At 34.8% G+C, this 13,117-nt stretch overlaps 1 protein-coding gene across 1 annotated transcript; it reads right to left on the minus strand.

The window, feature by feature from the left end:
* Positions 1-79: 79 nt before the first annotated feature.
* hsd11b1lb (hydroxysteroid (11-beta) dehydrogenase 1-like b) lies at positions 80-13,001 on the minus strand. Its single transcript, XM_082173205.1, has 8 exons — positions 12,498-13,001; positions 10,726-10,982; positions 8,626-8,756; positions 8,294-8,405; positions 7,710-7,801; positions 7,536-7,629; positions 4,193-4,358; positions 80-976 (listed from the first exon to the last, which is right to left on the minus strand). Exons 2-8 carry the CDS (start codon positions 10,799-10,801, stop codon positions 796-798), a joined length of 852 nt encoding a protein of 283 aa, XP_082029331.1. The 5' UTR covers positions 10,802-10,982; positions 12,498-13,001; the 3' UTR covers positions 80-795.
* Between the last annotated feature and the right edge of the window lie 116 nt (positions 13,002-13,117).

Consider the following 13,117-nt stretch of genomic DNA (forward strand, 5'->3'; position numbering starts at 1 on the left):
ACCTCAGCATTTGTTTTAATAGAAAGACTGCGGATACAGACACAGAATCACAGACTGACGTCATGTTTAATTAGTTAAACACACACACACACTTTTATATCACTGGAAGTGTAAAATCCCAAATGCATAGAGTCTTGGTACAAAAATTAATTGAAAATGTCAGACAAATAAATACAAAAACATTTTAATAATTAAGCAGTGGCTCTCTCAGAAGTCTTAGAAAAAATTGTTTCATAATTGTAATTAAAAGCATTTTGTTAATCTTGTGCTGAATGATATTTAGGTGACACTTTTTCAATAAGGTCTCATATGTTAATATCAGTTAATGCATCAACTAACTAACTAATAATGAGCAATATATTTAAAAGCCTAGTTAATAAAAAATAATATTTTTGTTAGTTCACAGTGCATTAACTAATGTTAACTTTTGATCTTAAATATGTTGAGATTGACATAAACGAAGATTAATAAATGCTGTATTGTTCAATGTTAGTTCATGTTATAGTATGTAAATGTTAACTAATGAAATCTTACTTCTGTAACTGATTTTATGATGAATTGGTTGTATTTTACTATTATTTAAAAGGATTTTGCTTGTATTTTGGGTCTATAAATTGGGGTACAAAATACAGTACAATTAATACAAATAATGATTCAAAGATTTTTCAATTTCCTAAACGCACTATGTAAAAGTCGACTAAAGTGCGCGTACATCATTCACTCCTCACTATACATATGTTCTCATGGAATAATAGAAAATCCCGTGAGTGTCCGAGTTGTGCACTTGTGTTAGTCTTAGTTGTCCATGCTGAGGCCTGACAGCACCAGATCCTTCAGGAAGGGGAAGACGTTGTTGATCAAGCAGGTGAAATAGTGGAACCAGGGGTAGAAGGCCTCTTTCTGACGGGACGCCCCGGCTTTGATGATGCTCAGAGCCGCTTCACTCGCAGGATAGGCCGTCATCGTGGTGAATCCTCTGAGAGAGATTCGAGAGAGAACAGTTATGGGGGATTCTCATGAAGACACGTCCAGCCCAGCAAACACAGAACGTTCCCCTAACGTTCCCGCATTGGTTATTTTTTTGGCAACCAAACAAGAATGTTCTAGGAACGTTCCCTGTAGGTTATTTTAAAAGGAACGTTCCCGGAACATTCCCCTAACCTTAAGGGAACCTCTGGGAACCAAAAATGTATGTTCCCAGAACGTTCTGGGAACATAAAATTGTTAGCTGGGAGGTCATTAGTTGCTATGGATTTATGACCCTACAAGTGAACCTTAACAATATGAGGAAAATACTAAACTTGGTTTAGGCCTTTATCTGACAGAATTATTTGGAAAAAATGCAAACTAAAGCTAGTAAAGTTTTATTTTACTATGCCTATAATTTTGTTTTTAAAAAGCATACATTCACTTAAACATAATCAGTCATTACTATGTCATTGGTTCTCTCTTGTTTTTGCATATCACAAATTACAAATAAAACAATAAACTCCAAGCTATGCAATATGCTTAAAAAATCGAAAAAATTTTTAGGGTGAAGATACAAATTTTCCTTGGCCGAACTTTTGCCCACTATTGTATGTTGTACAATTACTGTGTGTGTGTGTGTGTGTGTGTGTGTGTGTGTGTGTGTGTGTGTGTGTGTGTGTGTGTGTGTGTGTGTACACTACCATTCAAAAGTTTGGGGTATGTGTTTTTGTTTTTTTGTTTTTTTTATTAAAACTTTTATTCAGCAAGGATGCATTAAATTTATCAAAAGTGACAGTAAAGACATTTATAATGTTATGAAAGATTAGTCAAAGAATGCTTAAAAAAACTATCATTTTTTTTCACCAAAAAATATGAGGCAACAGCACAACTGTTAATAATCAGAAATGTTTCTTGAGCAGCAAATCATCATATTAAAATGAGGATCATGTGACACTGAAGACTGGAGTAATGAGTTATAAGAAGTGAGTAGCATGTAACGCATGTAAAAAAATATATATTTTTGATAAAATCATGTTCATGTGTGGTTAGAAAAAACAACAACAACAAACTGAGTCACTGAAATGGGGCATCAGACACATACTAAACATTTGTGAATTGACGTGCTTCGGTTGTGTCAGTGTGTGTGAAGTTGCTACACATAAAAAAAGTTTTAAATTGCTTAACTTATTTTGATGAGTTAAAGCAATGTAAAAACATGTTGTCATAACTTATTGATCATTTTATTTTTGTTATCACAACTTTTAATCTTTTGTCAAATCAACTTAGATAATGTGGTTCAGATAACATAATATTTTGAGTTTCTATTTATTAAACCTTTAAAAAAAATGTTTTTATTGAAATTCAATGAACTCAAAATTTTAAGGCAACCAGGTAACTTACTTTTTTTTTTAAGTTAAACCAACAATAATTTTTTACAGTGTACAAGATCAACTCGGTTTAGTGTAATTTAAGTTTAAATAAATTAAACATCCAAGTTGAGTGTACTTAAAAATTTAAGTCAGCAACTTTTTTTTTTCCAGTGTAGAATGATTCCAAAGTAGCAAGATAAATGTGCTGAGGACAAACTGCAAATTAATTCATAACCGGCTTCCTAAATGTATCTTGAGTGATGTACAGAACAGAATGGAAACATTGACTGCATTTTGGACCACACCAATGTCCTCGAAACGTTTGGACAGAACAAACATAATAATAAACAAATAATAAAAACTGTAACACTTTATAATAAGGTCCTTTTAGTTAACATTAGCTGATGCATTACCTAATATTTATCATTGTTAACATTTATCTATCATTAACAGATCCATTAAACTGACAGATGCAACTTTTGATTTTAATGTATTGGTAGATGTTGAAATTAACATCAAGATTTTCATTAACTTTAACTTTTTCAAGTATTTTTTCATAGTTTATGTTAAGTAATGCATATAAATATTGTTAAAAAATGGGACCTTTTTGCAAAGTGTAACTAAAAAAAACGTTAACTAGTCACTAGTCTTTAACTAGAACCAAAGTGGTACTTTTTTCTTTGTCACATCTTGTTTTGGTTTTGTTTCATGTCTGTCATGTGATCCCCTGTTCTAGTCATGTGATCCTGCCATGTGTTTCCTTGTCTTATGTGTCATGTTCTGATTGGTTCATTGTCTTGATTATGCACAAAGAGTCTTGTGTGTATTTAAGCCCTCATGTTTGCCTTGTTACTTTGTCAAGTATTGTGTTTCCTGTAACCACTGTTGGGGGAGTTTGTGTTTGTTCAAGCCAAGTCAAGTCTTTGTTTTATGTTTGAACTGGTTTTGGAAATAAAGCTGCACCTGGGTTCTCCAAGCTTGCCTTCAGTGGACTTCTTAACAGTCTTAATGTGATCTTTGTCAAACAATTGAGCTAAAATATGTACTATTTTTAATATATAAATCATTGTAAGTATATAATAGAAATAAAATGTTTTGCATGTAAATAAATCATTCTTACCATTTTAAAGAAAATATTTCCCATAAAATAGTACATGATGATTATTAAAATAAAAACTCTTATGAAAATTACCATTAACCTGATGTAACATTTAAGAAGCAAACTATAAATTCAGCATTTATTAAATATGAGATACTTCTTGCTGAATGATAGAAATGTTGATTCAAGAAAATGGTTGTTAGATCCTAACCAATTATGATTTACTTGATGAAGGGATGTTTTCTTCAAGTTTGCAATATGTGACCCTGGACCACAAAACCAGTCACACGGGTCAATTTTTTTTAAATTGAGATGTATGCATCATCTGAAAGCTGAATAAATAAGCTTTCCAATTGATGTATGGTTTGTTAGGATAGAACAATATTTGGCTGAGATACAACTATTGAACATCTGGAATCTGAGGGTGCAAAAAAATCGAAACATTGAGAAAATCGTCTTTAAAGTTGTTCATTTATGTTCTCTTATGATTGTGCAGCATTCACTCACAAAAATAAATGTTTTATATCTTTACGATAGGAAATTTACAAAATGTCTTCATGGAACATGATCTTTACTTAATATCCCAATGATTTTTGGCATTAAAGAAAAATCGATAATTTTGACCCAGTCAATGTATTGTTGGCTATTGCCACAAATATACCCGTGCGACATGTGACTGGTGACGTGATCCAGGGTCACATATCAGAAGTGCTAGATTTAGTCAGGGTCATCAGTTCTGCAGTGGGAAACTAACCTGGTCTTATTCATGGCCGACTCTGTGTCGATCAGTCCGAGGATCATGATGGACACCGACACGTTGCTCTTCTGGATTGCCAGTTCACTCTGCATCGCTCCGAAGAATCCGTTCATCGCAAACTTAGTAGAGGTGTACGGAGCCACAAACGGACTCGCCAGCTTACCTGGATCAGAGAGGGAAACAGCGTTAACCTTTACAAACACCGTTACACAAAGAAATGAATCCCAGTTCACATGTGTGATTGTGTCCCAAATCCAGTGGTGGCCTTTGCTGTGTTTCAACAGTTTCACTTGAAAAAAGAAGGGGCCTATATTTGTGCCACCAAAATGAATAAAAATGCCCCAAAAATTCATGATATGGGGCAAAAATGTCTCTGTGTGAGTCTTAATTTTAATATATATATATATATATAAAGGATATAGTTAGGCAATACCACACGAGCTAAAGTTCAGCATGTTTGCAAATGTTATATTGATTTTATACAACAATTCAATACACATGAAGTTACTATTAGGTGACGTATTTAAGACTCAGAATACTGTCTGATTTTGCTCTATTTCGGCAATTAAAATAATTCCGAACAAATCCACAGCCATCGCGCGTCTCAGAGCAACACGGTAATGTTTTGTTACTGAATGATGAATGACGACTCACTCGCAAACGAAATCTCATACTTCCCTACAATATAGTAGACAAAAAACAGTATGTGACAAAAGTAGTAGTAAGTCTGATTTCCCAGTACTCATAAAAGAGTAGGAAAGGAGTACCCGGATGAGCTGAGACTTACGGTGAGATTCTGGAGTGTGCATAAGATGGACACTTTACAATCCCATAAGGCCACGGGAGAGGATTTGCGAATGGCGGTGAAGCGACACAACTGATGCTGATAATGACAACATGTCGAATGTAGTACGTCCAGATGACATTCATACTATAAACATACTTTTTTAGCTGTTGTGAAGTAATTACTTATTCAAAATAGGAGACCGGGGACAGTTGCAACAAGTCTTATTCCTCCAATCAGAAACATGCTAGAGTGATGACACTCACACTGCACATGCACAGTTAGACCCTCCCACCACCAAGAAGACAGAAGACATATTCAACATCTGCTGCTGCATTTATTGAACAAAACGTGATGTATTTTTGTCATACTGTCCTGACATTTTGTATGAATGAATCAAAACTCACTTAGTTTGAATTATTGTATTGTTGACTTCTAAGTGACATGGTTAGCATGTGTCAAAGTCAGTGTGTCTAGCAGGCATATGGTGTTCTGTCATGGCTGATAGGGTTGGGGACGGTTGCAACAAGTTATAAATTGCATGTTTAATAAAACAGTTCGTTGCATTGCAAATTGTTCAATTCTTCCTGTCTGACACTAAAAATATGGAGAGATTGAATAGCATCTGTAACGCCTGCACACTGAATATATGTAGGACTATGTTCTACACATAAACAAAACTCAATAACTGTTATTTGATAAATATGACTAGATAGATAAATAATAACCTACAATAATATTATTGAATAAATAAATAGTACTATAATATTATAGTAGGCCTAAAACAGTTAATATCTTCAGAATTCTATGCTCATTGAGACAAAAAGCTAAAGTTAATTAGTGAAATTTAAGGTATTTTTTTACATGTTGCAACTGTCCCCTGGGTTGGGGTCAGTTGCAACATCTGGCTTCTTCCATTCAAATAAATACTGTGAACGATATGTCATATGTAATCATCTTTAAATGGTATGGGTGATTAGCAGACAGATGCTAGTTTAATTTATACAAATTTGGTTGGTCTAGTCCAAATAGTCTCTGAGTAACTGAGAGAAATGCAAAAAGTGTTGCAACCGTCCCCGGTCTCCCCTACTCAAGAGAGCATGTGATTTCGGACGCAGCCAGTAGGTGCGTTTCCATTAAAGATTTGCGCAAAACTTTTGCGATTTTTTTTCTAAATATAGATAAAAAACGATTACGAAATGCGTTTCCATTAACCGATGTTATGCGACTAAAACGTCATTCTTTCCTCTCGCAATAAGTCATTCCAAAAATCATGGCAACAGACGTTGGTAAGTTTATATATATCACAGCCACGTACATACATTATTATTATTAATGGATGAAAACGTAGGAAGCGTGTTTTCCAAGCATTAATGGTAAGGAACGACCTTATACTGTGAGCGGCACATATGAGGTGTTTCTGGGTGCTTCTCCCTCATTTCTGCTTCGAGGTCTTGATTGTGGCATTTATTTGAGGTTTAGAATCCAGTATTCCTGTAATTCTTTTGTCTTATATGAATTTAATAAAGAACTCTGTCTCGTATTGTGTCCAAACACACCGCGTCATTACGTCAGGTGACCTGTAAATGCGCAAAAACTGTTTCCATTGCAGTTTTGCGAAATATTTCTTTTTCGAATTGCCTGAAAAACCACCTCATGCGAGCGTAAAAACTTTTTTGCGATAAATGGGGAGTTTTTGCGAAATTGACGTGTTTCCATTGGGCGTATTTTCAATTCGCAATTTCAATTTGCGCAATTTGAAGGGTAATGGTAACGCGGCTAGTCACTTGCTTTGTCCGTAAATGAATTTGCCGCTTTGAACAAATTGTTTGACTGAATAATTCAATGACTCACTTGTTAAGACAATGATTTGCCATCACCTACTGGCCGTTTAGTTTCATATTTAAAAGTATTTCATTATGGTTAGACATAGACAGTATGTTGTCTGTGAATTTTTAATATAATTTTTCGTGTGAAGAATGCTACAATTTAGCGGGTAGAAGTTTGATACGGTTAGACTTTGTGTGAGAGCACTTTGTGGACTACAACCTAGTTTTTACATCAGACGGGAATCTGAAGAAAGAACAGCCCATTTGGTTTGAATGGTGACATTTGGGTACAAAACACACAGGCATCTCGATCTGTCTCCATAGATTATCGCAGCATTAGCACCGGGATTTGACAAGTGGAGGGGAAATGTGTTATGGGGTGACGTCACATAGGCGACATGTAGTCTTTCTCGTTATGTCTTTTCCCACAACTGCTAGCCAAAGAATCATACAATATACTGTCAAACTCGTAACATGAAAAATTATATAAAAAATTCACAGACAACATATGTTCACATTCATGACACAATTCAAACGGGACCAGAAAATTATTATTTTCTCACATTCACTTGCATTGACGATTTTTGCATGGACTTACCAGCTCTATAGAAATACACTACTAGTGAAGTATCCAAATTGCAAAGGCAGTCTCTGCACAAATCATAGACAAAAGTGCTTTTAACTAGATTAATATTGACTAAACTTGCACCAACAAAGTTAGACTCGCCTGCCAATGAGGAAACTACGATGATGGAGCCAGCGGATGTTTCCAGCGCAGGAAGAGCTGCTGCTGTCATCTGTGTGTAACTCACAAAGTTCACCTGCAACGAGTCAGATCAGTGTGAACAGAGAACGAAGAGCTCCACAGGAGGAGACAGAAGCCGTTCTCTCAGTGCTTGACCTGCATGAGTGACCTGACGTGATCTGCGTCTCTGTTCCAGAACTCAACGTTCGTGTTTCCGACATGATTCAACACTAGAAAGTCCAGTCCTCCTGCAGGACAGAAACACACGACATGCACTACCAGTCAAAGGTTGGGAATCATTAAATAAGGGGGTTTATTTCTGAAAGAAGTCTCTTACGCTCACAAAGGCTGCATTTATTTGTTCAAAAATACAGGAAAAATTATAATATTGTGAAATATGATTACCATTTCAAAGAACTGTTTTTTTTTTTATATATATATAGTTTAAAATTTAATTTATTCCTGTGATAAAAGCTGAATTTTCAGCATCATTATGCCAGTGTGATCCTCCAGAAATCATTCTAATATGATGATTTGCTGCTCAGTTATGATCAATTTATTGTTTATATTCAAATAGAGAATGGTTATTTTAAATTGTAATAATATTTCACAATATTACTGCTTTTTTTAACAAACAAATGCAGACTTGGTGAGACTTCTTACAAAAACATAGGCTATAACAAAAAAATCGTCATTATTGATAGTGTATATATTGCATAATATATTGAATCATTTCTCACCCAGTTTTTCCACAGCGTATTTGACGACTCTCTCGGGGTCAGCGGGGTCAGACATGTCTCCGGTCATATACATCATCTTCTGTGCGCCCAGTTTCACACACTTCTGTGCCACCTGGACAACCACAGGACGGACTTTCATTAAAGCTCATTAAAGCCTTTGCTTCCGTACAAAATGTCATTTAGTGCTACCATTAAAAGTCTAAAACTTCACAGCCGTACAGCCTCTGCATTACTTTCAACAAATAAAAATATGGGCATCTACTGATTGAAGTCCATTAGTAATTGAAAAGGTATTGGGAATGTCTTAAAGTGTTTTTGAAAAACGAACTGACCTTTTTTAAAGCCTCTAATCGCCTCGCAGTGATGATGATCTGAGCCCCAAACCTGGCGTAATGGTAGGCCATCTGCTCCCCGATCCCTGAACTGGCCCCTGTGATCAACACTCGGGCCCCGCGAACTGAATCTGTGCTCAACAACACACGGCTCTCAGTGAAACTCTTAACCAAGAGGACCACTTCTTTCCATTTACTTGGAAAGCCCACATTGATTATCTTTGTTCAAAATTCCAGCAACGATTGTATTTTTTAAGAAGACTTAGGCTGTTCGATGTAAATCAGAGAATTATGCAATTATTTTTATTTTGCCGTTTTAGGTAGTCTTTTAAATTATGGGATGCAAACTTGGTATGGCAATGTTTCGGTTCAATTAAAATCACAGCTTGCACGTCTTGTGAAAATTGCAATGAAAGTTATGGGTGTACGAGAGTACTCATCACTTCAATCAATTTACGAATCGTTGATTTTTAGAAATGCACAGACAATAGTGAGTGATTCAAGCCATGTTTTATACCAATGTATCAGCTTCTGCCATCATGGAGACGGTATAGAGTCCCACTGTTTAAGAGTAACCATTACAAAAAATAAAAAATTCCTGTATCTATTAATATGTTAAACAGCAAGATGTAGTAATGTAGTCGTTTTTTCTTTTTCTTTTTTTGAACTCCTTTCTTTTTGGTTTGTGTGTGTATGTATATGTTGTGTACTAATGCAGCTTTGAGTCCAAGACAAATTTCCTGAAAAAAGGAGGACAATAAAGTATACTTACTAACTAACTAACTAACTAACTAACCCACCGCTTTATCTTCATCACAAGATTTATTAAGGCTTGAACTCCCAGGAAGGTTAAAAAACAAAGTTGGAACCAAATTAACTAAAGGCTATGTCTCATATTTGATACATGCATTTCTAAGGCCTCTAAATCATCAACATGATCAAAATGATAAAAAAAAAATAAAAAAAGTATAAACTATCAATCAGATGACAGAAGGCAAGTAAAAACCTTTTAGTATAATTGTAAAAGCGTCCACCTTCAGCTCGTGGATCACGAGTCTTTCTGCTGTGAAATCTGCACTGATTTTTATAAAGTACCTTTTATATAGTAATATTTCAAGATGAACACTGGACTGAAGCAACTTCATTTGATTATCATGATTTTACAAAAATCATGTTAAAGTTTGAGTATCAAATATGATCCATCAGGCTTTTATTTGTTCATCTCTCATTGTATTTAATTGCATTACATATGAGCTTTTGATCATAAAACTAAGCATTTAAATATCATCTTACTAAGACATATTATAGGGAGATATAGTGATGATGACTGATATTTATATGTATTTTATGTCAGAATGATATACTGTTATAAAGATCTCATTGATTTGCAATACAAGCTATCAGAAGTTTGGGCTTCCTCCATATTCTCACTGTATCATAAGCCATAAAAGCCTGATGAATCAAATATGATACTCAACAAAAATTTATAAATGTCCTATATTTTGTTAGAAGGTTTGATAGACTACCATTTAAAAATAGATTTATCTGAATATAAGTCAATATGTCAGGCTTTAGGGTAAAAAGTTACTAATGTCCTTTTAATTATATATATTAGCCTACATAAAGATAGCCTAGCTTTAATTCTTTTTTTTTCTTTCTTTTTTTTCTTTTTTTTACCTACAAAAGTTATAATCTCTAGATCATCAGGGCACACTATTTTCACCAAGGTTATGCGAGTTACATAACCGTAATAAATGAGTCTGCCAACAGTTTTCATGACTTTAGCTAGTTAATGAACTAGTGAATACTTGCAAACGTTTTGAGTTTAAGATTGGTAACAAAGTCAGCGCTAAGCCATCTAAAAAATATAATAATGCCTTTGGAAAATGCAAGGCTTTCTTCATATTTATTCATTCTGCTTTTACATGCATAAACTTTCGGCCATAAACTTTCCCCACACACATAGCTTTCGGGATTTCTCAAAGTAGGCGACTGTATGAGTTATGCTTTATATTACACGTTTACTATAAAAGAACTCAAATATCTGAAGGGATGCGATAATAAAAAGAGTATATATTATTGTAAATCTGTTGTCCTGACCTGGATCAAACGTATCTCTCCACATGTAGGCCACGAGGGCAGCGCTCAGCAGAAAAAAGCTCAAATACAGCTTCATTTTCACTGGTATCCTCGATCAGAAGCTTGATGTCTGAATCCTGGGCGAGAGCATTGAGAAATGTCACTTCTGTTCTGTGTTCCAGAGTCATAAACCGTGCCTGATCACCCATTCAGCCTGAGTCTGAGTCTGGATCATGATGACCGACAAGTCAGGAGGCTGAAGGTCTCAGTGTTGTTTACTTTCACAATCAGATGGAAGAAGAAAAAACTGATGCAGATCAAATTAAAACTGCTCTATTGTTCTGTGTGACATCATTTATTTTGAGTTAGTGCACTGGATTAAAATCAGGGTTATTATCGTTTACTGGAACCATTCAAACATTTCGTTAATCGAATAAAGCTTAAATAAAATAAAACAAATATTAGTTGAAAAACTTACACTAAATGAAAATTTGAAATGTTGCCTTGGCAATAAACTTAAATAAATTGAAGTTGAAGCACTAAAATTATGAACAGAAAAAAACCCGGAAATAAATTAAATTAAACTGAAATAGCAATATTAAAAAAATAATGAAATTACTAAATGTTAAACTAAAATGAACATGAAAACTAAATACATAAAATCTTATTTAAAATAAGATAAATCTTATTTAAATACTAACATTAATAAAACTAAAATAACACTGGGTCAATCTCAGGACAATCTGTAGTTAAGATACAACAATTCTGCTTTATCAAATCATAAAAAAAATACGCAATTACAAGTTACGCCTTCCACAAACAAACAGTCATTAACCGAAATAATCTTTTCAAGTACATTTATTATATGTTGTTATATGTATAAAAGGCTTTCGAATCATATGAACTATGAAATAACTTCTATTAGTAGCCTAAAACATTAAATAAATTGTGCAATAAAATACAGACCTATCTGGTAATTACCTATCCTATCCCCCATCCCTTAACCCTACCTCTTTAATAAAAAATAAAATGTAGACTACTGTAGTTTCATAACAAACAGGATGACTTACGGCATCTGGTGATCTAACATCTTAGATCGTATGCCTTATCAACACGTGTCACGTGGTGATAGTGAAGATTAAAAATGCAAGGAAAGTGAAGTAGGGCAGTGAAAGGTAGGGCCCTGTCCCAAATGGAGCCCTAAGCCCATGTGACAGTCTTCCGTGACGTAATGGCGCTTCGAATATTGGGTAGAAGTCTGGTTTGGCAAAGGCCGGCAGTTTTTCCCCCATATGGGATTTTTAAATAGTCTTTGTTAAAGAGTTATAAGCCATGAACCGAGCCAGTCAGCTACGAGGTGAATCACAACACGTAAAGCAAAACGTTTTTGAAAATCTGACAAAAAGACGAGACTGTGTACTTAACGGCTTTAGTGAGGGAAATCATATGAAGCATTGCGAACAGCACAATCAAATGACTCATTTACAAATATTGATATGTATAAAAACAATATATATTGTGTATATGAAAAACATGCATATATATATATATATATATATATATATATATATATATATATATATATATATATATATATACAAATCTTTTAGTATTTTGACAGCGTAGACTAGAGAGATTACGTCATTTGCAGTGCTTCATGGGAGTGGGCGGAGTTAAAAAGTTATTTTGGCTTTTTTTGACTCTCTGATTGGAGGAATTTTCTGTACAGCATCATGGGTAATGTTAGCCTGGAAAGCCAGACGTACATCAAGATGTTTAGTCTGGCAACTCACCATAGACACGGTCAATCTGATGGGTGGGATAAACGGCTGTCTTTCAAATTCCCTCTGCACACAATAGGACAGCGCTTCAACCAACCAGAGCGTTTTCCCAACAGCGGAGCTAACGTTAGTTGATAGATTCAACTTTTAAATCTGGCCGACAAAACTACGAACACATCTTCCTTTTTTTAAGAATGACTTAAGTGCCGTTCTTTGTTCTTTTCTCAAAGAAAAACTTAACTCCAAGTCCTCCAGAGTTGCGGCCAAAGCCGATTCGAAAGACCGCTGTTCTCCATCCGCAGCAGCCGTCATTCTTTGTTTTCAAGTGGCAGGAACCGTCGCAACTCTGTCGTCATATGTTAAGCCCGCCCCCGCCTACTCTATACACGACGTGATTGGCCTGACCCAATTTAGGTTTTTGCAGCAAAAAGGTCTATTGAGAGTTGCTAGACTGACCCTGGCTGCAAAATAATTTTGCTGCCGCTAGGGTGCGTCTAGATTTCTAGGCTAGGGTAATGTAGTTTTTCACCAGGAATTCCACAGTAAAACAATTATTTTAAAAGATTACAGTATTTGTCTTTGAAGGTTTATAAATGATCATTCAAAATCAATTCTCTAAAAAAATAAATAAA

The sequence above is a fragment of the Leuciscus leuciscus genome (assembly GCF_965113295.1).
Source record: "Leuciscus leuciscus genome assembly, chromosome: 6".
In the NCBI taxonomy this organism is placed as follows: domain Eukaryota; kingdom Metazoa; phylum Chordata; class Actinopteri; order Cypriniformes; family Leuciscidae; genus Leuciscus; species Leuciscus leuciscus.

Bases quoted from the DNA above. Each gene is read 5' to 3' on its own strand.
- hsd11b1lb (XM_082173205.1), bottom strand. From the start codon at position 10,801: ATGAAGCTGTATTTGAGCTTTTTTCTGCTGAGCGCTGCCCTCGTGGCC. The intron at 8,406-8,625 runs GTCAGTTCGTTT...GTGGTTGTCCAG, and splicing joins GATTAGAGGCTTTAAAAAAG to GTGGCACAGAAGTGTGTGAA. The intron at 7,630-7,709 runs GTCAAGCACTGA...GACTCGTTGCAG, and splicing joins ACGTCAGGTCACTCATGCAG to GTGAACTTTGTGAGTTACAC.